The sequence below is a fragment of the Typopeltis vanoorti genome, chromosome 25 (genome assembly GCF_054136105.1).
Source record: "Typopeltis vanoorti isolate ZY-2024b chromosome 25, IOZ_Tvanoo_1.0, whole genome shotgun sequence".
NCBI lineage: Eukaryota > Metazoa > Arthropoda > Arachnida > Uropygi > Thelyphonidae > Typopeltis > Typopeltis vanoorti.
The window spans coordinates 43,864,796-43,885,749 of NC_143573.1; the positions used below are offsets into that span (position 1 = coordinate 43,864,796).

Consider the following 20,954-nt stretch of genomic DNA (forward strand, 5'->3'; position numbering starts at 1 on the left):
TATCTACAATTTTCCTCCAAATCAGTCTGTTACTTGTCAAGACTCCAACATTATCAGATCTTATATTTCTATCGTCTAAGGCACTTTGTACCGTATCAATCCACCTATATCTTCGTCTTCCTCTGGGTCGTTTTCCTGCCAACCTGGCAGAGAACACTTGTTTTGCTAATCTTTCCTCTCCCATTCTATTTAAGTGACCATACCACCTGAGATTAGCTCTGCTAACGCATTCCTGGATGCTGACAATGTCAAGCTCTTTCCTAATATCCTCATTTTTAATATGATATTGCCACTGATGCCATCTGTTTACGCCTCTAATCTTTCTCAGGACTCTCATATCTGCGGTCTCTAGTCTTTGGTCAAGTGTTTTACTTCTGACCCAGCTCTCAGATCCATAAGTTAAAACTGGTTTGAACACTGTCTTGTATACAGCTAATTTAGTGTTCCGACTAATTTCTCTCTTATTCCATATGAATTTATTCAATTGACTTCCCACCATACCAGCTTTGCTGATTCTGTTGTCTATTTCTTTATTTAATTTACAATCTTCAGTAAAAATCGTGCCCTAAGTAGCTGAAATGTTTTACTTGTTCCACAGGTTCTCCATTTACAACACAGTTGACATTTTCAATGATTCTGCCTATTTTCATTGTCTTTGTCTTTTTATTGCTGACCTTCATACCATATCTATTACAACAGCTACTCAATTTAGTCAGAGAATCTTGCAGACTTGTAGCAGATTTATTTAGAAGTATAACATCATCCGCATAAAGCAAAGAGCTGACATTAACCTCTCCAATTTTGATATCAGGTTTAATACCACTTTCCTTCATAATGTGATCCATATAGATAATGAATAACAGAGGGGATAATGTACATCCTTGTCTCATCAAATCTCAGCAAATCAAATTGGGAAACATTTTTACTTTGCTAAGATGTTTCGCAATTAATAAACTGATAGTCACATATCAGACTGATAGGGGTGCTTCAGATTAAATTGCTCTAAACTTGTTCTCTTATATTTGACCATTTTCAAATACAAACAATATCACACTAACAGGTCCTTAGGGACTGACTATTCCTTTGCAATCTGTAAGTACTTCAAGCATTCAAAGACAGTTTTTTTTCTCAGTTTAATATCAGCCATATGCAAGCAACTGTTTGTAGTGACAACAAAACTCAATGATAATAGTCCTTCAGGTCTCACCATGATATGAAGGGCTTCAATTGCAGCTAGGCACACGCACACACAAAAAGAGGGGCTGGGCTGAATCCATGTGGTTTTTGTTGTCACTGGTCACACACTTGATATGCAAAAATTGATAAACTGGCATATAATCTGATCACCAACCTCAACCAGCCTTCTCTCCCCATACCTCCCTTCAATAAAACAGCTTCTGAACTTAGAAAAGTGCATCAACAGCCTAGAGTTAATACCTCATCATTACTTATTAGACTTTCTCCAGAAAAATCAATTCAACAGAAGTCAAGCCCAACCTGCTTCATAATCAGTGCCTTGATGAAAATGCATCGTCCACCAAAAATGCCAACAAACTCCCCAACATCATTTGCGTTGATGGTACAAGACTCAATAAATGCTGAAAATAAAAAATACAATGCTGTACTTTTTACTGTCAGTCTCAACTGAGTTGTGTACTTCCACACAGACACTGATCAAGCACTAAAGGATGACATCATTAAGCTGGTAGAAAATGTAATTTTGATCCAAGAAATTCGTCAGGTGCCTCCTCTTCGAGCCCACAAACAAATGAAAAGATGGAATGAATTTCACCAACTTGTAAATGTAACCTGTGACAAACAAATGAACACATTTGACTGGCCATGGCTACAAAAAAGTAGTCATGCTAAAAAAAAAAAAAAAAAAAATGCTAGAGTGGAAATCAAGTGCTACTAATAGCCATTATGGAACCAGAATATACAAATACTTGTAATAACAGTGCTTTACAAATTCACTTCACAAATATACATGGTCTCGGATTCGAATTTCAACAGTGTTCCCTTTCTTCTCCAGTCTGCAAAATCCAACTTACTTTTTCTGGCAGAAACTCAAATTTCAATTCCCTCAAGAACTACTCATCTAGGCTTTTCCATTAACACTGTTTTGATTCCTTTCAATTCATAGGTAGCATCTGCACATACCCTATGTGGAAAAAAGTATCTGGACACCCCATTCCCCAACAAAAATAGAACATTACAATAGATCACATGTGCCAAAATTCCTTAAAAATTGTGGGTGAGCTCTTCAGACATTATACAGTACTGTATATTGTCTACTCATGTGACATGGCCATGTGTGTTGAGCTTACCGACTTTCAAACAAGGCATTATTATAGGGTGCCCACATCAGCAACCTGTCCATGAGTGCAAGTGCAGAAAACTTACAACACCCACAGTCAACTGTTCAAGATGTTATTAGTAAGTGGAAATATGAGGGACTTATGACTATCAAGAAATATTCACGAAGGCCACGTAAATTGACAGAAAGTGACAAGACAGTTTTGAAATGTGTTGTCCATGAGTGCCGTCATTCCTCTCCATAAATCATCACCAAGGAATTGCAGGAGTGAACAAGGGTGAATATGTACATGAAGAGTGTTTGTAAGGAAATCCACAAGTTAAATTTCCATAGCCGAGCTGCTGCATACAAGCCATTAATAACTTGTACGAATGTGAGTAACCAACTTTTTTGGTGCAAAGAACATTGTTGATGAATTGTAAACTAGTGGTATGGAGTGACAAATCATACTATACTGTTTTTAAATCCCATGGTCATTGGTGGGTGTGGAGTATTTCAAGTGAATGGTATCTACCAGTATGTGTTATCCCAAATGTTAAATTTGGTGGTGGCAGTGTCATGGTCTGGGAATGTTTATCATGGTGTGAACTTAGACCATTGGTGGTTATGGATGGAAACAGGAATGTCACAAAGTACCAGGACGTTCTAGACAATGCCACACTGCCTACACTTTACCAGTTTTATTGAGCCAGGCCATTCTTGTTTCAGCATGACAATGCACTGTGCTATAAAGCACACTCCATTTTGATGTGGTTTGAGGATATGGGTGTACTGAATTTGGTGTGGCCAGCTCAAAGCTCAGACCTATCATACAGTGTCCCTTTGGGATGAACTTGAACATCAGATTCGAGTTAGAATGATACAGCCAACTTCTGTGTCTGAACTGACCACTGCTTTGCAGGAGGAATGAAACAGTATACCTGTGACTAGTTATGTGCACAATGTAACTGTGGCCAAAGGTCAGACAATTCCTTACTGATTTTGCAATAAATGCAGTATTGTCTAAACAGCATTTGTATTTAGACAATACTGCATTTTTTCCCATATACAACATAGAACTGCTGAAGTTGCCCAATGGCTGAAAATCTCAGTTTATTTTCCCATTAAGTCAAATTCATTTACTCTCCCTAGCACTCTTCTTATATCACCAACCATTCTGAACTTTAACTTGTTCTCCTCAAATGTTGATTTTCTTCAGTCCAACTTTGCTGACAATGAAGTTATCTTCCTTAGAAATTTTAATGTTCACTACACCAATTGGCTTTTCTCCTCTAATTGCACAGCCACATCAGGTAGAAATGCTGACTAGTGACAGCAAATGTCTTGGCATTATTCACATTACTCATGTGTCTACTAGATAACCCCAACCTTTGTTGAGGACTCATCAGTGGGAGTCATCAGTGGTAGCGGCCGAGTCAGAAGCCCCGATTGGTTTTCTGCATTCCTTTCGGTCTGTGGGGAAGTCTCCTTCCTGTTATCCATCTATGACCCTTAAGCAATCCTTATGCTATGTACATATCAGTATTCTCAAATGTACTGATATGGGATTCACAAACGAGAACTACTGATTTTCAGATGTTGCCACAAATTTTCCGTTGTATATATAAATGTAATATTTATTCAGTACCCTATTATGATAAAGAAGGTGATATTTTTAGTTCAAAGGTTCAATGTTCATTTTCATCATGTTTTAACATAGCATTGTACATTTTTCATTGTGTGTTAGCATTGAATTAGCACTAAACCACACAACATGACGATTGGTTTTCTGTTAACCACACAGCTAGCGGTGGTGGATGAAATAAATGACTCATATTTAACTTTGTATTTATATTACTTCAGTGGTATCTGAGTGGTATTTCAATTTCAATGGTATATGGGCATGATTTGCATGATGGCTAAGCACATCATAGCTGATAGAGTGATTACAAATGTCTTTTAAGATTTCAGATTCTTTTAAAAAATTTATTTATAAAGATAATGCCACTGTTTAGATATTTATTTATTTAACTTACTAAATATATGAAGAGCCAAAGGCTTCAATTCGGCGACGCAAATTATTTAAATTAAGGGATATTACATCCCATATTGTTTCATAGCCGAATAAGAAACTCAAAGAGTTTCATGCCGAATATAGAAACTATATAAAGTTCGGCAAGTCCAAGCATAAGCAAATACCTGGATAGTGCAACACCAGGGCAACTCATAGTAACCCTTCTGGTAGTGCAAAACTAAGGCAACTCATAGTAAGAGTGGAGCAAGCTCTGATCACTGTTCTTGGTATTTAATACTGTTCCCAGCTCCTAGGAGCTGGGTTTCACATTATGGGTAAATACCAATACCAAAAACAGTGATCAGAGCTTGCTCCACCCTTACTATGAGTTGCCTCAGTGTTGCACTACCAAAACGGTTACTATGAGTTGTCCTGGTGTTGCACTATCCAGGTATTTGCTTACGCTTGGACTTGCCGAACTTTATATAGTTTCTATATTCGGCTATGAAACAATATGGGATGTAATATCCCTTAATTTAAATAAATTCATTTATTTAAATTATGGGATGTAATATCCCTTAATTTAAATAAATTCATTTATTTCTTTTTTTAATGTTAGTCTCACTGTTGGTCCACCTATCTTAGTACTGTGAATGGATAGAGAGTTGGAAAAGGAGAAACTTTTCATGTTTGATTTGAAGACCTGTGTATTGTATTGTATTCGTTGTGAAACACACACATAAGAGGGGTGACTGTTCTAGAGAACAGCAATGGAAGGAATGAAAGAGGAACTTATTCTATGAGTGAGCATAAATTTCAGTAGAGAAAGTGAGATGATAGTTCACATGAACAATTACCATGAAAATGTTTATAGAATATGGATGCAGCAGAAACTAAATGCCTGTGTGAAAGTGGGTGAAGTGAATTGTAAGAGATGGGTCATTAATCAACCTAACTGCCTCTCTTCTGTATTGAGTTAAGTATTTTCAGGGTGAGAGCAACAGTTAATAGCTAGGCAGATGTGTGATTTTTATTATATCATTTTATAGTGCTGTTTCACTCCATTAAATTTCTAACATGGATGTGCTTTTTATTAGATCCTCCTGAATGTTGAACAAATGAGGATTGATTGGCAATTGAAACTCATTCGAGGGCACCTGGGAATAAGTTAGTCTAAACCTGATAAAATATGCTCCCATATTTTATCATCATTAAAAGTGTTTTCGTTTCAAAATATCTAACAAAAGAACATTCAGCAGGTACTAAGGAGCTGAATATTTTTATATAACCTGTAAGCACTTAGATTGCATCAAGCTAGTTTATTTGTTCATTTAAATATCAGCCACATGCAAGCACTCAAAATGTCTACCATAAGAAGCATAGATGGTAGCGACAAAGGCCAATGACAGCAGAGCACTTTAGGTCTTGCGAGTGCTGCACTACTGATCACCGACAAAACTTAACGATGATACAAAGTGCAGCAGTTGCAAACTAGATATTATTGACAAGAAAAAGGTCTTCTGTGTAATTTCTGTTGCCACTGGTTGCATGTTTGCTGTGCACATGAACTACTCATTGATCTCAACCAGCCTTATTTTGTTCTCTGTACCTCCCTTCAGTAAAGCAGCACCTGAACTTGTGTACTTCAATCCCAGAAATGTTGTGAGGTTCCATAGTTTCAGACCCATGAATAAAAGAAAGGGAGGAATGAACTTCCCACACCGTGTAAATTGACTTGCAACACGTCAACAAGCACATCAAAACTAATAACAGAAATTAAAAATAAGTTCAAAGGCACTGCTCCCCAGTCATAGAAAAGAAGGATATCGACTAGAAAAACTAGAAGAAAAACACCAAAATGGAGATGAAAGTTGGATCATTGATTACAAACAAGAAAAGTTAGTGCAGAAATCGAGCATTGCTATTAGTCATGGAAACCAGTATACAGGCACTGCACATAAAATGTGTATGACCCATGTGATTAAATATATGCCCTGCAGAGCCTTCTGTATTCACTTCACCAACATTTATGGTCTCACCTGTAACCTTAACAGTGCTCCCTACCATCTCCAGTCTACCAACCCTTCCACCTACTCTTCCAGGTAAAAACTTAAATTTCATTCCCTCCCTCGAGTACTATTCATCTCAGCTTTCCTAACTGCACACTCTTTGATTCCTTTTGACCCAAGGGTGGCATCTGTGCATATATTTGCTCTAACATACCATGCTAGAGCACCCAACCTGGAATTGCCTGAAACTGACCTTCTTTGGTTGAAAATCTCTGTTCCCCAATAAGTCAAATTTATTTGCTGTACCTATCGCTTTCCCAATGCCACCAACCACTACGAGCCCTTTAACTGCCTCTCCTTAAACACTGATCTTTTCTAGGTCCCACTTCCCTAACAGTAAAATCATTCTCCTAGGAGAATTTAACATTCACAACACCAACTGGCTCTCTTCCTTCAGTTGCCCAGATTGAGCAGTAACAGATGCTTAGACATTTGCCATTCACTAAGGACCTTACACAAATTATTCACATGCCTACCAGAATACCACACAACCCTATCCACTTCCCAAACACGCTATATCTCTTGCTCACTATATAAGCAATAAAACAGTGGAGTCTAAAGGTAGTAAGAGTGTGCTTGTTCGAAGTACACGTCATGAAAAAACAAGGTTTACGGTTGTGTTGTCATGTTTGGCTGATGGAACCAAGTTAAAACCAACGATCAACTTCAAACGTAAAACTCAACCTAAGATAAAATTTCTTTCACGTGTTTTTGTACATTTTCATGAAAAAGGATGGATGGATGAAAATGGCATGAAATTATGTATAAATAATGTGTGGAACATGCGACCAGGCGATGAAGAAACACGGTTTATTACTACAGGATATGTGTTGAAGTCATTTAACTGAGAATACTAAAAGTCTTCTAGAAAAAAATAACACAAAAATTGCTGTTATACAAGGTGGTTTAACTTCTATATTGCAAACACTAGACGTCTGCTTGAACAAACCATTTAAAGATCACATGCGAGAAGAGTGGAATAATTGGATGTTGACTGGTGAAAAATCATTTACAAACAGTGGATCTATGCGTGCTGCATCACTTGATATGTTGTGCAATTTTGTGATCAAAGTATGGAATAAAGTAAAAGTAGAGACTGTAATAAAATCATTTAAAAAGTGTGGTATCTCTAATATTATTGATGGTGCGGAAGATGATCTGTTGTGGGACACTGATGACGATGAAAACAAAATCAATTCACTGGAATCCATATAACGATCATTTAAACGATGATTCTGAAGAACTATTTTCAACAGATGATGAAGAAAATTAACATGAAAATTGAGGTTAATAATTATTTGTTTTTTAAGACTTACATCTATTGTAATATTTTAAATAAATTTATGTACCAAAAAATTAATCTGATTTGTTTATAAACACCGCCTATTTTCTTATATAACGATGTATTGTAACTACCTAAATGTTCATCCAAGAAATTAAGCTTTCCTTTTTATACTCGTCGTATAAGACAACCCATGATTTTGAGGGGTTTTCTGTAGTATTTGAGAGTCGTCTTATACACCGACATATACAGTGTGTGTGTGTGTATATATATGTAGAAAGTATTTTACCTTGGGTATAATAAATGTTAAAGATACCAAGCTATTTTAAACCTGGTTTTACTCCATTTCCCAAGTAAGCAAACAGACAAATAAGTCAAGTTTGCACCTGCACATAATGCAAGTCTAGCTACACACACAATCATTTAGTTATGGACTAAATGATTAATACAGGCATTATGAATAATGACAAACAAATTTGATATGATTATTATGAATAATCATATCAAAGCTCATAGGAGTTTCCAATATTTCCATATTTTCCAAATCCATATTTCCAATATTTGACAATAGAAATTGATGTTCTTGTCTCAACTGAATAATAAATTTATAGAAACTGGTAAGTTTGTGGTCAAGATCTACTGCTATTTTTCGAGCAATTTTAGTTTTTTTGTCGTATTACCAGATTTTGTCTGTTCATAAAACGATTACACCATCCTGAAGTAGCTTGAAATTCTATACTTTCATCCAGATTCAATCTTGACCATTTTAGTACATATGCTCTAATCATATTTCTTGTAACAAGATAACCATTCTGCAACGTGATTTTCCAGTTGTGGCCTTTGGGTGATCCCCGTTCTCATTGCACATTTTTTTTGGCAATTTTTTCAAAATATCTTCTTTCTTGCAGCAGCACAGTTATTAGTTTGCTTTGCCATTTCAATTACCCTTATTTTAAATCGAGCTTCATACTTTCTTCGTTTTGTTGCTGGTTCCATTTTTAAATGATAATTTTAATACTCCTAAAATTTAAAAAAATGCAAAATTAATAATTAATTAAAAGTGAGGCTAATCACTTTTAATTAGGGTAATTCGCATAAATACTAAATCTATGCTATGCAAAAAAATAACGGCTATGCATAGATAGAAAAATAATGGATATAACAACAATACCCAACTTTGCATTAATACAAGAAAGAAGAAATTGGGGGATCATCTTATACACAAGTCGTCCTATATGCCGACATATATAGTATATATAATTTATATCATACTAAACAGATCATCAGATAGATGTAGTATCTAGTTGGTTTCTTAAGACCTTATGTTTTTATAAAATATCATTATTGGTCTTAATTAGTATAAAAAAATTGCATATATATACATATGTGCAATTTATTTGACACTTTTATAATTACAATACCTGTATATGATGTTTATATGTTATGGGCAAAGTGACGTTGCCCATAACATATAAACATCTAAACCTTTTCTTCAGTGAAAACATAACACTATTGGCGATTTAACGTCACGAGGCTCGTTCTGTTTTGAATAAATCAATTGTTTGCATTCTACCTTGTAAAAACTGTTTTTAAGCCACTGACAATAGTCTGTTAATTTCAGACTGAAATATTTGGCAGTATATTTAATAAATAATACTTTTACCTATGCCTGTGTAGCTCAGTGAATGTGATGTTTGCACATCATGGAGCTTGACTGCACAAGGAAGACTTTGTTTTGAATCTAGTCGGCGACTAGAGGAAATTTTTCTAAGCCTTTTTTTTTTTTCCCGACCGGTTCACGAGTTAGTCAATCTCTGGCACAGGCAAGCGGGGTTTTTTTTTTCAGGAAACTCGGGTTTTTCATCCCGTAAAATCAAGAAAATCGACCATAGAACCCATTTTTTTCAGACATTAAATATATTGTGTTAGGGACGACGAGATGGCGGCACTTGTTAAGCCATCTCTGATTGGGTGGGTACCTGTGGAGATTGAACTGCCCACTCAAGTCTCCAAAATTTAGATAGGACTGAAACAGCCTCACCTACTCCCTATATGGGAATAAAAAAGCATTAGCTGATTTTTGATTACTTTTACCTTGTGTTTTCGTGTATATATTTTGTGTTTTTCTGATCTGTTTCTGGTGAAAGGATAGAGGAAGAATTAAACATTGTGCATCTGTAATAGTTGGGGGCTTTTACCGTGATCAGTTATGCATGCATTAAAGGCAAAGTGTGAAGCCAGGAGATTGGTTTTTCTGTAAGTGATTATGCAATATAGTGATGGGGTGTAACAATGAATCTGGGTGTGACAGTGATGCGAGTAATGTTTGGCAATAATAATGACCATTGCTATGGTAAGAGACCAAAAGGCTTTGCTGCCATTTGGACAAGATGCAGGTTTTCTACTTTTTGGTCTTTCAAACGCTGTTTTTGAAGCATTAATAGTTTTCTTGCAGCTCTTTTGGACTTGAGCCTAAGCAGCAAAGGAAGATGGAGTTTTTTTTTATGAAATCCAGTTGGAGTATGTGCACTTTTTTATTTGTACAGCCTTGGCATACCTTTTCGACAATGAAGGCTTAGATAGGGGATGGCAGTTCAGAGTAGTTAGGGGAATGATGATAAGGATTACTTCTGTTATATTGGAAAGTGGAAAACAATACTTCAACATGAAAATGAGGCATAGAAGTCACAGAGGTCATTCCACTTGCCACTGTTATAATGCCAGACAGTTTAAATGTTAAGCAAGTTAACATTTAAACTGAAACAATTGCTACAATGACACAGTTATAAAGTCTCACCACCACCACACACATACAGACGTACAGAATTTCATTTTTCTGCAAACACATTCCAAGGACAACTTACCAAGACAAGGACTATTTGACCCATTTATCACTAAGGTATTACCAAAGGCTAATACATGTCATGTGAAAATTTCAGTGCAAGTTGATAAATGAAATCAACCAATAAGCCTCTACATACGAAATCAACCAAGTTAATTCATTAAAATATGAACACATGGTAAAAAAGAATCCCTAGGTACTCAATGACACAGTTATAAAGTCTCACCACCACCGCACACACATACAGATGTACAGAATTTCATTTTTCTGCAAACACATTCCAGGGACAACTTACCAAGACAAGGACTATTTGACCCATTTTCCACTAAGGTATTACCAAAGGCTAATACATGTCATGTGAAAATTTCAGTGAAAGTTGATAAATGAAATCAACGAATAAGCCTCTACACACGAAATCAACCAAGTTAATTCATTAAAATATGAACACATGGTAAAAAAGAATCCCTAGGTACTCAAGATTGCAAATACTAACGGAAAGTGAAAGAAAGACTGACATATTTTAATATAAAACTTTATTTCTCACTTTCTTATTACTTTATAAAGATTTCATATTTAGATTTGTTTTGTAAAAAAGCAACTTAAACATGAAGTTCAAGTTAAAAATTAATAATACCAAGACTTTTTAATACACAGTGTGTGTGTGTGAGTGTGTGTGTGTATTAAAAGTTTGTTTTCTCTTCCCAATTTTGGCTCTATTTCAGTAAAACCAGCCAAAATCATGAAACCTAAAAATTTGAGAATACAGTCCTCAGCAATGGAGTTGCCTTAGTTTGCACTACTTAAAATACATGAGTGCTGTCCATGCATCCATATATTCACCTTTTATAAGTGCTTTTGATTAAGATTTCACTGGCCTGACAGCTGTTTCAAACTACTAGTTCTCATCAGAGACCAGGCAGAAAGCTTAAGAGGCCAAAAACCTTCATTCAATACAATGCAATGTCAGAGTTGTATTTTTCATAAGTGAATTCTCATTCAGTGCCATATCCAAAGAAAAGCTATGAAGCTTCATTATATTAAAGATCCATTCTTATTTCATAGCTGAATATAGATGGAAACTTGGAAGTTTTGAAAACCAAATGAGAGCTTATGAACATACAATCCTTAGCATCAGGATTTGACTTAGCTTACACTACTTAAAGACATGAACCAACATGAGAAATACCATAAGACACAAAACATGTCAAGCCAGTAAACCCTTAATCAAAAGCACTAATAAAAGGTAAATATATAGATGCCTAGGCAGTGCTCACAGTGCAACTGTGAGCACTGCCTAGGATGTGCAACTCTGATGATAAGGAGTGTATTCTCATAAGATCTCTGGTCAAATGTTTGAAACTTTAAAAGTTTATATAACTTATTCAGCTATGAAATAACAATGTATCTTTAAGATCTCCTATTTCTTTTAATTTAAATTACTGAAATAAAGCATCTTGGTTCTTATTTTGATAATTAAAATGAAATAAATAATATACAAGTCTTGATATCAGAGACATGAGAAAATGTTAGTTGGATTATAATTAATGACAAAAAACAACAACAAAAAACTCAATCAATATCCAATCTTAGCCAAAAATTTGCAACAGCAATTTAATCACTTTACTTTTATTGCAATTAGAAACACTAATTAAAATCAGTCTCACCATGAGTTTCATTCACTCTGACTGCTTTAAGTCCCATCAGATCAGGTAGTTGATCAATAATAACTTCTCTATCTACACCAGTTACTTTGTGAACACGTTCAATAGATCTCCTCTGCCAATCGGTCCAATAGATATAGTCCCCTACAAATAAAATACAATAAAAAGTTGTTTAAAAAATGAATTTATCATCAATTTCCTGATATGTACACTCAAGACGTTTACAGGCTACTATGACAGTACTATATGATTAAGTATACATTACTGCTAATCTCCTTCCAAAATTGGTCTGTTACTTGTCAGCACTCCAATATTGTTGTATATAACATTTCAGTCTTCTAAGGGACACCTCTGACTGAATCAATCCATCAAGATCTTGGACATCCTGCCATTTTAGCATCAAACACTTGTTTTCCTAACCTTTTCTCTCCTATTTTGTTTAAGAGACCATTCCACCTAAGAAGAGCCTAGCTCACACATTCCTGAATGCTAAAAATGTCAAGTTCCTCTTTAATGTCTTCATTTTAATATGATTCTACTACTGATGCCATCTGTTCACTGTCCTAATCTTTCTCTAAACTCTCATATCAGTGGTTCTAATCTTTGTTCACATGATTTATTTCAACACAACTCTTATATCCAAAACTCAAAACTACTTTGAGCAGCTTTCTCTCTTATTTCCATACAGCATACCAGTTCTGCTTATTCTGTTGTCAATTTCCATATTCAATTTATCATCTTCACTAAAAACTGTGCCTAAAGAGATGAAATATTTTACTTGATCTGTAGGTCCTTCACTGAAGGTGTAGCTGAAGTTTTTTATGTTCCTGCCTAATTTATTGCTGATTTTCACACCAAGTTTGTGACAGATGTCATTTAATTTAATTAGTGAGCCATGGTGACTTGCACTGGATGTGTTTAGGTGTTCAAAATCATCTGCATAAAGCAAAGAGCTAACAATTCTAATATCAGGTTAATATGACTTTCTTTCTTTCATAATGCACTCCATATAGATGATGAATAAATATGGAGATAGCATGCTCCTTTGACTTACCCCTGATTTTACACCAAACCATCTTCCTATATCTCCTCCAATTCTAAACTGCTGACTTACAACTTAAACATAGACTATGCTTTTTTTTTTTTTTTTAAATGTTGACCCCACACATGAAAGGTCACAGGACCTGCAACACTACAGGGCCATGTGTGGGCAAGTGATTAAGGATGAAATGTAGCCTGTTGATATGTTTCTTAAAGAGTGGGAGATTGTTCCAAAGAACAGAGGTGGACGGAAAGAAGGAAGCTAGTGAGAAGTTGGTTCGGTGTGTCTGAAGCTGGACAGCGTATGGATATCAGCCACAAAGTGGAAGAATGGTAGCAACCAATTCAAAGAAACAATGCTAATGAAATCACTTTATCATATCATAGGTGCTTTGTCTCACCGTTGTACCTTTTCTGTAAGTATTTTCATGGGCATTGGTTCTTTGAATTTCAAAGAGGGGAGTCTGTGAGGGAAGGGTCATTTATTAAGCAAATTGCCTTCTTCTGAATATTATCAAGAATTCTCAGAGAGGTCTTGGGCACTCCACCCGAAATGTGGAAACAGTACTTCACAGTTGGATGATTCTAAGACTTATAGTATTAGGAGTTGAGAGGAAGAGAAGAAATGTTTAGAATGGAAAAGAACACCAAGCTTTTTAGAGGCTAAGAAGACTATGCGAGTAATATGTTTGTGCTAGGAAACTGAAACATTATCAAAAATGAGAGGGAGATGAGGTAGAATTTTTCTTGCAGGTAATAAGGGAGGCTTGAGTTTTTTTTTGGCATTGAAACTTATTCAGTTGTCTTCATTCATTTCAGTCACTGGTTATAGAAGATTTGAGGCATCTAACATTAGGGTACTGCAGGGTTTATCAAATGATGAAGAGGAATAAATAGTACTGTCATCGGCAAAGATGTGAATAGAATTTGAAGTCAGAGAAAGGAGGTCATTGATGTAAAAGAGGAAGAGTATGGGGTAAGAGCACAGAACCCTGGGGCAGAAGTGACGGGGAAATTGACGAGAGGAAGCTATCCACCATGACACACACACACACAAATGACCAGTAAGGAAGCTGGCAATCCAATCATAGTGTAGAAGGGAGCCATAAGATGGCAGTTTGCTCAGGATACCTTGGTGCCAGACACAATCAATTGTATTGCACTGTATAATATTTCCTTTACCCTATATAATCATTGCATTTTGAAAAGATTTTCTCCAGGCACCTTGTTGTATGCCTTTTTCATATCTATAAATCTTTCCATATCCTTGTAATATTCCCATGATTTATTAACCATTTCACATAAAATGAAAATCTGATCTTGACAGCCTATATTTGGCCTGAACCCAGCTTGTTCTTCTCCAAGTTTCTGTTCCACAATTTTTCTTATCCTCTTCTCAAGCATGATTGCATGAGAGTTGTATACACCAATCATTCAAAATTTGACCTTCTGATAAGGCCACTGCAAAACTTTTATACTAACTTTTAAAGCAGAAATACCTATTTGAGTATATCTGTTTGAATATCATCTACTCCAGCTGCCTCTCCACATTTCAGGCTTTTGATATGTACTCCTCTTTCCATTCCTCTAGAATATTTTCTACTACTGTTCTGACAGTGTCTGTTTCATTCAACAGTCTTTCAAAGTAATCCAGACATTCTAGAATATCCTTGTCTTCATGTCACCTTTATCATTTTCGATTCCTTTCACAATACTCTTTCCTCCATTTCTAAGCTTTTTCAATAGTCTACAGAATATTTTGCCTGATATTTATCTTCTATATTTTTACCAAAATCTTTCTATGACTTTTCTTTAGCTAATTTTACACATAGCTTAGCTCTCTTACACTTTTCTCTGTATTATTATTATTTCGGGCAACTCCAAGGAGTCGAGAGACTCATCTCATCGAGGGAGGCCCTAACATCACGTCAAGAACAACTATTCAACATTCACACAGTATCTATCACACCTCGCCTTGAACTCATTCACGGTCATAGCACCCACAACAGACTCTGGCAGCTTATTCCACTCATTCACCCATCTGCTCCAGTTTACTCTCCAAGTAAAAAACCTAGCTCTAACACCCCTGCTAACCACATTCTTGCCCAGCTTCCATGTATGGCCCCTAGTCCTCCCACCACCAGTCTCAAAAATATCTTCTGGACTAATCTCATAGAAAACCTTCAGTAATTTGAATGTCTCAATCATATCACCCCCTTTTCCACCTATCAACCAATTTTTGCAACCCACAAATCTTCAACCTGTTCTCATAAGGTTCATTCCACAGACCTGCTTATATCTTGTTCACTCATCACTGGATCCTCTCCACCTCCTCCCCATCAAGAAGAAACCCTGGCGCCCATATCTGGATACAGTAGTCTAGATGGAGTCTTATCAAGGCTCGATATAGAGGAACAATAACTTGTTTGTCACTGCTTGTTAAAGTATTTTTCAGCAACCAAGTGATTTGATGAGCTGATTTAGCCACTTTTGCAATGTGTCCCCTAAACTTCAACTCCCTATCCACTAACACTCCCAAATCCCTGGCCTCGTCAATCTCCTAGAGTACAGTTCCACCAATGTGATATACTGCTGCTAATCTTTTCACTCCAAAATGCATAACTTTACACTTTGCCACATTAAACTGACATCCATTTTCCCTAGCCCAGTCCTCCAAACTATCCAAATCATCCTGCAAAATTTTGACATCCTGTGCACTCACAATTGCTCTACCCAACTTTGCATCATCAGCAAACAAGTGAACACTTCCTCTCAAATCCTTTCCTATATCGTTAATGAACAAATTGAAAAGTAATGGTCCAAGAACAGAACCTTGCAGCATACCACTAGTCACAAGCCGTCTTTTGGACTCCACTCCTGAATAAATCACTCTCTGGTATCTCCCTCTCTCTCAACCACCCTCCTATCCATCTCACCAACCCTATATCCATCCCCATCTGCTCCAGTTTACTGATTACAGTTCCATGTGGTATACTGTCAAAGGCCTTGGCAAGGTCCAGTAGAATCACTGTAAACCCATTACTCTTATCCAGTTCAGCTGTGACTGTGTTATAAAAAGTGAGCAAGCTACTGAGGCATGTTGTCTCCCATATAGTATCCCATTTTCATCTATCCAATCCTGTATTCTTCTCTTGACTGATTTCTCCAAGACCTTGACAACGATTCCTGATATGCTAATCGGTCGGTAATTTACAACAGCAGTCTTGGAACCTCCTTTATGTAGTGGAACTATTTTCCCCTCTTTCCACCCCCTCGGCACTAACCCAGACCCAAGACTCAAATTAAACAAAATGGTCAAGGGTACTGACAATTCTTTAGCCGCTTCAAGTACAACACGACCTGGTATACCATCCAATCCTACAGATGTATTGACATTGAGGTTTTACAATAGACTACTCACCTCTACTTCATTTACCACAATTCCCATATAATCTACTGGTTTATTCGTTTCTGCAATGTCACCACCTGGAAGATATATTCTTGTAAAGTGCTCACTCAGTAATTCAACTATATCAACTGATTCAGTTACCTCCCTACCATCGGCATTCTTTAAAATCACTCTGCCATATACATTTTTTCTTTTACTTGCAACATATCGAAAAAACTGTTTAGGATTCTCTTTAGCCTACATGGGCAATGTTCTTTCGTAATCCTTTTTTGCTTTTCTTACCACACTCGTTACCCTTTTGGCTTGCGCTTTATACCGTTCATGCGCCTGCCGGTCACCTTTCTCTTTAAATTCCATCCATAGTTGTTTCTTTTTTTGCAGCTCAAGCTTAATGGTGTTTTTTATCCATTTAACCCCTACTTGATTTATTATTCGGACTAAGTATACAGTCAGCCATTGCTTCATGCAAACTCTTCTTAACCGCCTCCCATGCATTATGAACTTCTAGCACTTGCAGTTGTACATGCCATGGCATTGAACCAATCAATCTCCTAAGCTTGTCATACTTACCAGTTCGATAATTCCACATGTACCCTGTCTTAATTGTAAATTCCACACCTTTAGCCACCTCCCAAGTCAAGACCCTATGATCACTCTCACCAATTGGTGGCAACGTGGTCATATTCGTTACGGCCAAATTCTCAGATGCAATTACTAGGTCAATCACTCTCTGATCCCTAGTATTTTCCATTACATACTGTTGCAGATAGTTATCCCTTAATGACCGCATAAAATCCAATTCCTTCCTCCCATATGTCCTCTCCTCCTCCAATCAATGTTACCATAGTTGCAATCTCCCATAATAATTACCCTCCTTCCACTTATTTCTTCTATGTGCTTATGCATACTGTCACCACCATCTATTCCATCACCTAATCTATAGCAGCACCCAACTGTATATTTTGTTCTGCTAGTTTCAATCTCACACCAAAGAGCCTCAAATGAGCTCTTTTCCCTATCCTGCAGTTCCACTTCTATTCTTCTTGGCTGTAGCTCATCAGCTATCATCAATAACACTCCCCCATTTTATTCTCCCTGTCACTCCTGAACACGCCATACCCCTCACATTCAATCCCACTAGCTGTCTCATCTTCTGTCAGCCATGTTTCACTAATGCCAATAACCCGTGGTCTGGAAGTGCCAACCAAGGCCAAAAATTCTTCCTTCTTGTTCCTAATACTTCTGGCATTTGTATACATGAATTGCAGAAGCCGATTTGTCCCATCCCTATTTTGATGCCTTATACTAACTATCCCATTCTTATTCGTGGTCTTTCCTACTCGCTTGGGCATATTACACACATTCTCAACTGTCTCCCTAAAATCTACATATCTACCCCCCCCCCCTTAATAACTCTAGTTTCTCTGATTCTGCACATTCACTTCCACTACATTCGACAACACCTTTTCAAGTCTCCATACACCAAATCCATTCAAATGTAAACCATCCATTTTATATAAATCCTTTTGCCCATCGAACTCATTCCACACATCCACAAATTTCACACCACTCAAACATAATTCACGCATAGTCATTAGCAATTATGGCCCTCCTTCTATACTCTTCACTGTCATACCGCGGCAACAGACTCACCATCCTAACTCTCTCACTCTTCTCTTTTGCTACCTCAAGCAGTTCCTTCACATCCTCACTCATAGCCTTTTTGTTTCCTTTCAAATCATTTGTACCTGCTACTACTACTATCAATTCTTTTACCCACTGCTTTTGCATTCTAATTGACTCGCTTACATTCTTAACGTTTGCACTGGGTTGGTATGATTTTGTTAAACTCTCAACTAACACACCTCTTACTAAGGAATCTTCAAACAACACACGCTCTTTCATTTTGTTTTCACTCACTATCATACCCTTATTTTTTCTATCGTACTTTTGCCAATTATTAGTCAGTACGCTTAGTAAACATTTTTGCCAACACTCCAGCTGGTGGCAACATCGTCATATTCGTTAAGCCAAATTCTGAGATGCAATTACAAGGTCAAGCACTCTCTGATCCCTAGTATTTTCCATTACATGCTGTCGCAGATAGTCATCCCTTAATAACTGCATAAAATCCAATTCCTTCCTCCCATGTGCCCTCTCCTCCTTTTCCAGTACTGCTTCTTTAACTTCTTGTGTTCACCATGATGTTCTTATTTTTTTGATTCTTGCAGACTTCAGATGAAGCCATCAACATCTTCTTCACAGTTTTCTTTGATGATTTCTTAAGAGTTTGCAAACTGTTTGGTTCTTTCTTTTACTTTTAAGGTTACACAGTGATCAGCATTCATATTTATGAATTTAGAGACACAAAACACAAGTGTTGAAAAGATTATTTTACTGATTAATAATAAAATAATAACTTTACGTTTCGACCACTGTATTGAGGTCATCTTCAGAAGGATACATGTGTTTAAGAACCAAGCTACATGCTGTTGCACTCTATACAAGTAAATTACATCTACATTGTTAACTAATCTTTTTTCTTAGCCTGCCCTCTAGTGATTAAAAAAAAAAATAAATAAAAATAAAATAAAATAAAAACTACAATAAACTCTGCTAAAGTTCTCATGTGCTAGGATTCTTCTGGAATTATAAAGTTTATATTGTTATATTACGATTATCTTCTGGATTTGTACAGTACAGGTTGCTATTGAATTTTCAGAAGGAGGAAAGAAAAAAAAAAAAAAAAAAACACTTCACCAAATCTTCTTGTATTGAGATTTTTCTTCGTGGTTGCTATGAAGGTTGTAGATGGGTCCTCCACATTCTTTGAATAGTTAGACCATCATTTTTATTCAGATTCGGATCATGTTTGAGCATTTCACATGCTTCCTTGAATTTCCACTCGAACCAGGTTTTGGTGTGGTGTAGGGACTTAGTACCTTTCCAATCAATTCTGTGGTATGTTTGGAGTGCGTGGTCAGAAAGGCCAGTTTTTCCAAAATGGAGGTATTTTATGTGACGTCTGTGTTCATCCTTTCTGATTGGGATGGTTCGCCCTGTTTCCCCTATGTATGGTATGTTACATATGCAATCTATTTTGTAAACCCCTGGTGGGTGGGCTAGGTGTGGCAGGGGATCCTTGGAAGAACTGAGTAGGTGTCTTAATTTTGTCAGGGGTTTAAAGGTGGTTTTGATGTTGTATTTGTATAGTGTTCTGTCTATTTTTTATTTTTTTTGTAATATGTTTGGTTCTTGTTTTTTAACTCTTTTTTTTTTTTCCCCTCACTAATATTTGTATAGGTGGATCTACAATTTACCTGTAAAAGCTGTTCAACTTACATATTGTTCTTTTCACTGTAATATGCATTTTTATCCTACTCAAAACTAAATGATGATCACTTCCAATTTCGAATCCTCTGTCTAGTTCAGGATATGAATATCACTATCATCTTTATCATAGTGTTAGTAATGACTTGTCATATGCTGAGGAGAAATCCATAGGTACTTGCCATTATTATCATTACTATTATTATAACAACTACTAATATTACTACTGCTATATTTTTATGATTATCATTAAAATGAATTTAATTTGTATATAATATGTATTTTAGAGTCTTTTATTCAACTTCCAATCCATTAAGCAAGCTTATGGGTAATAATGGTGATGAAAATAATCTGCAACCATTATAATTTATTTATTGATTGATTTTATCAACCATCCATTTCAAAAAGCTTAAGTGACTTGCTTATCAGTGAGAAAGTCAACAAACTGTGTGGCTTTCAAGAAATTCAATCATTTCCAAAGTCACCATTCTATATATTTAATATTAAAATTTAACATTTTTCTACTAGGACATTGAAAGTTGCTTTCAATCAGTTAATTTTGGGTTCTCATTATGTACTATATACTGAACCAGCTGGTTAATTTGTTAGAAATAAATAGCTAAGAAAATATGAAGGGTTTTTGTTTTGATTTTTGAGGATACAGAACAACCTTAACTAGTCAGCACATGAATTCCACAAAGTACCAAAAGCATTCGCAGGGATATTTTTTTTATTTATGGTAATCTGTACTTGGATAAAGAAGGCATAAAAAAAATAAAATGAAACGAAAAATAAAAATCTTTCAAAATAATTGAGATAAAAAATTGTGCAAAGTAGTCAAAAATTATGTAAAATGATGTGTAATGCATGGAGGGAATTCAAAGAATGTATTACTTTGTTTTGTCAACATGACATTTAGTGTTTTTTTTTTGTTTTTTTTTAAACATCACCTTTAACAATACTTATATAAAGCAGACCAATACCTTGGGTGAGTTATCCTGATAACTCCT

General features: G+C 36.1%; 1 protein-coding gene across 1 annotated transcript in view; it reads right to left on the minus strand.

Moving 5' to 3' along the window:
- arr (low-density lipoprotein receptor-related protein 6) overlaps window positions 1–20,954 on the minus strand; it is a 351,307-nt gene that overhangs the window by 154,999 nt on the left and 175,354 nt on the right. Inside the window, exon 9 of the mRNA XM_090414658.1 lies at window positions 12,168–12,308. Coding sequence (XP_090270784.1) covers window positions 12,168–12,308 — 141 coding nt within the window. The remainder of the gene's footprint in view (window positions 1–12,167; window positions 12,309–20,954) is intronic.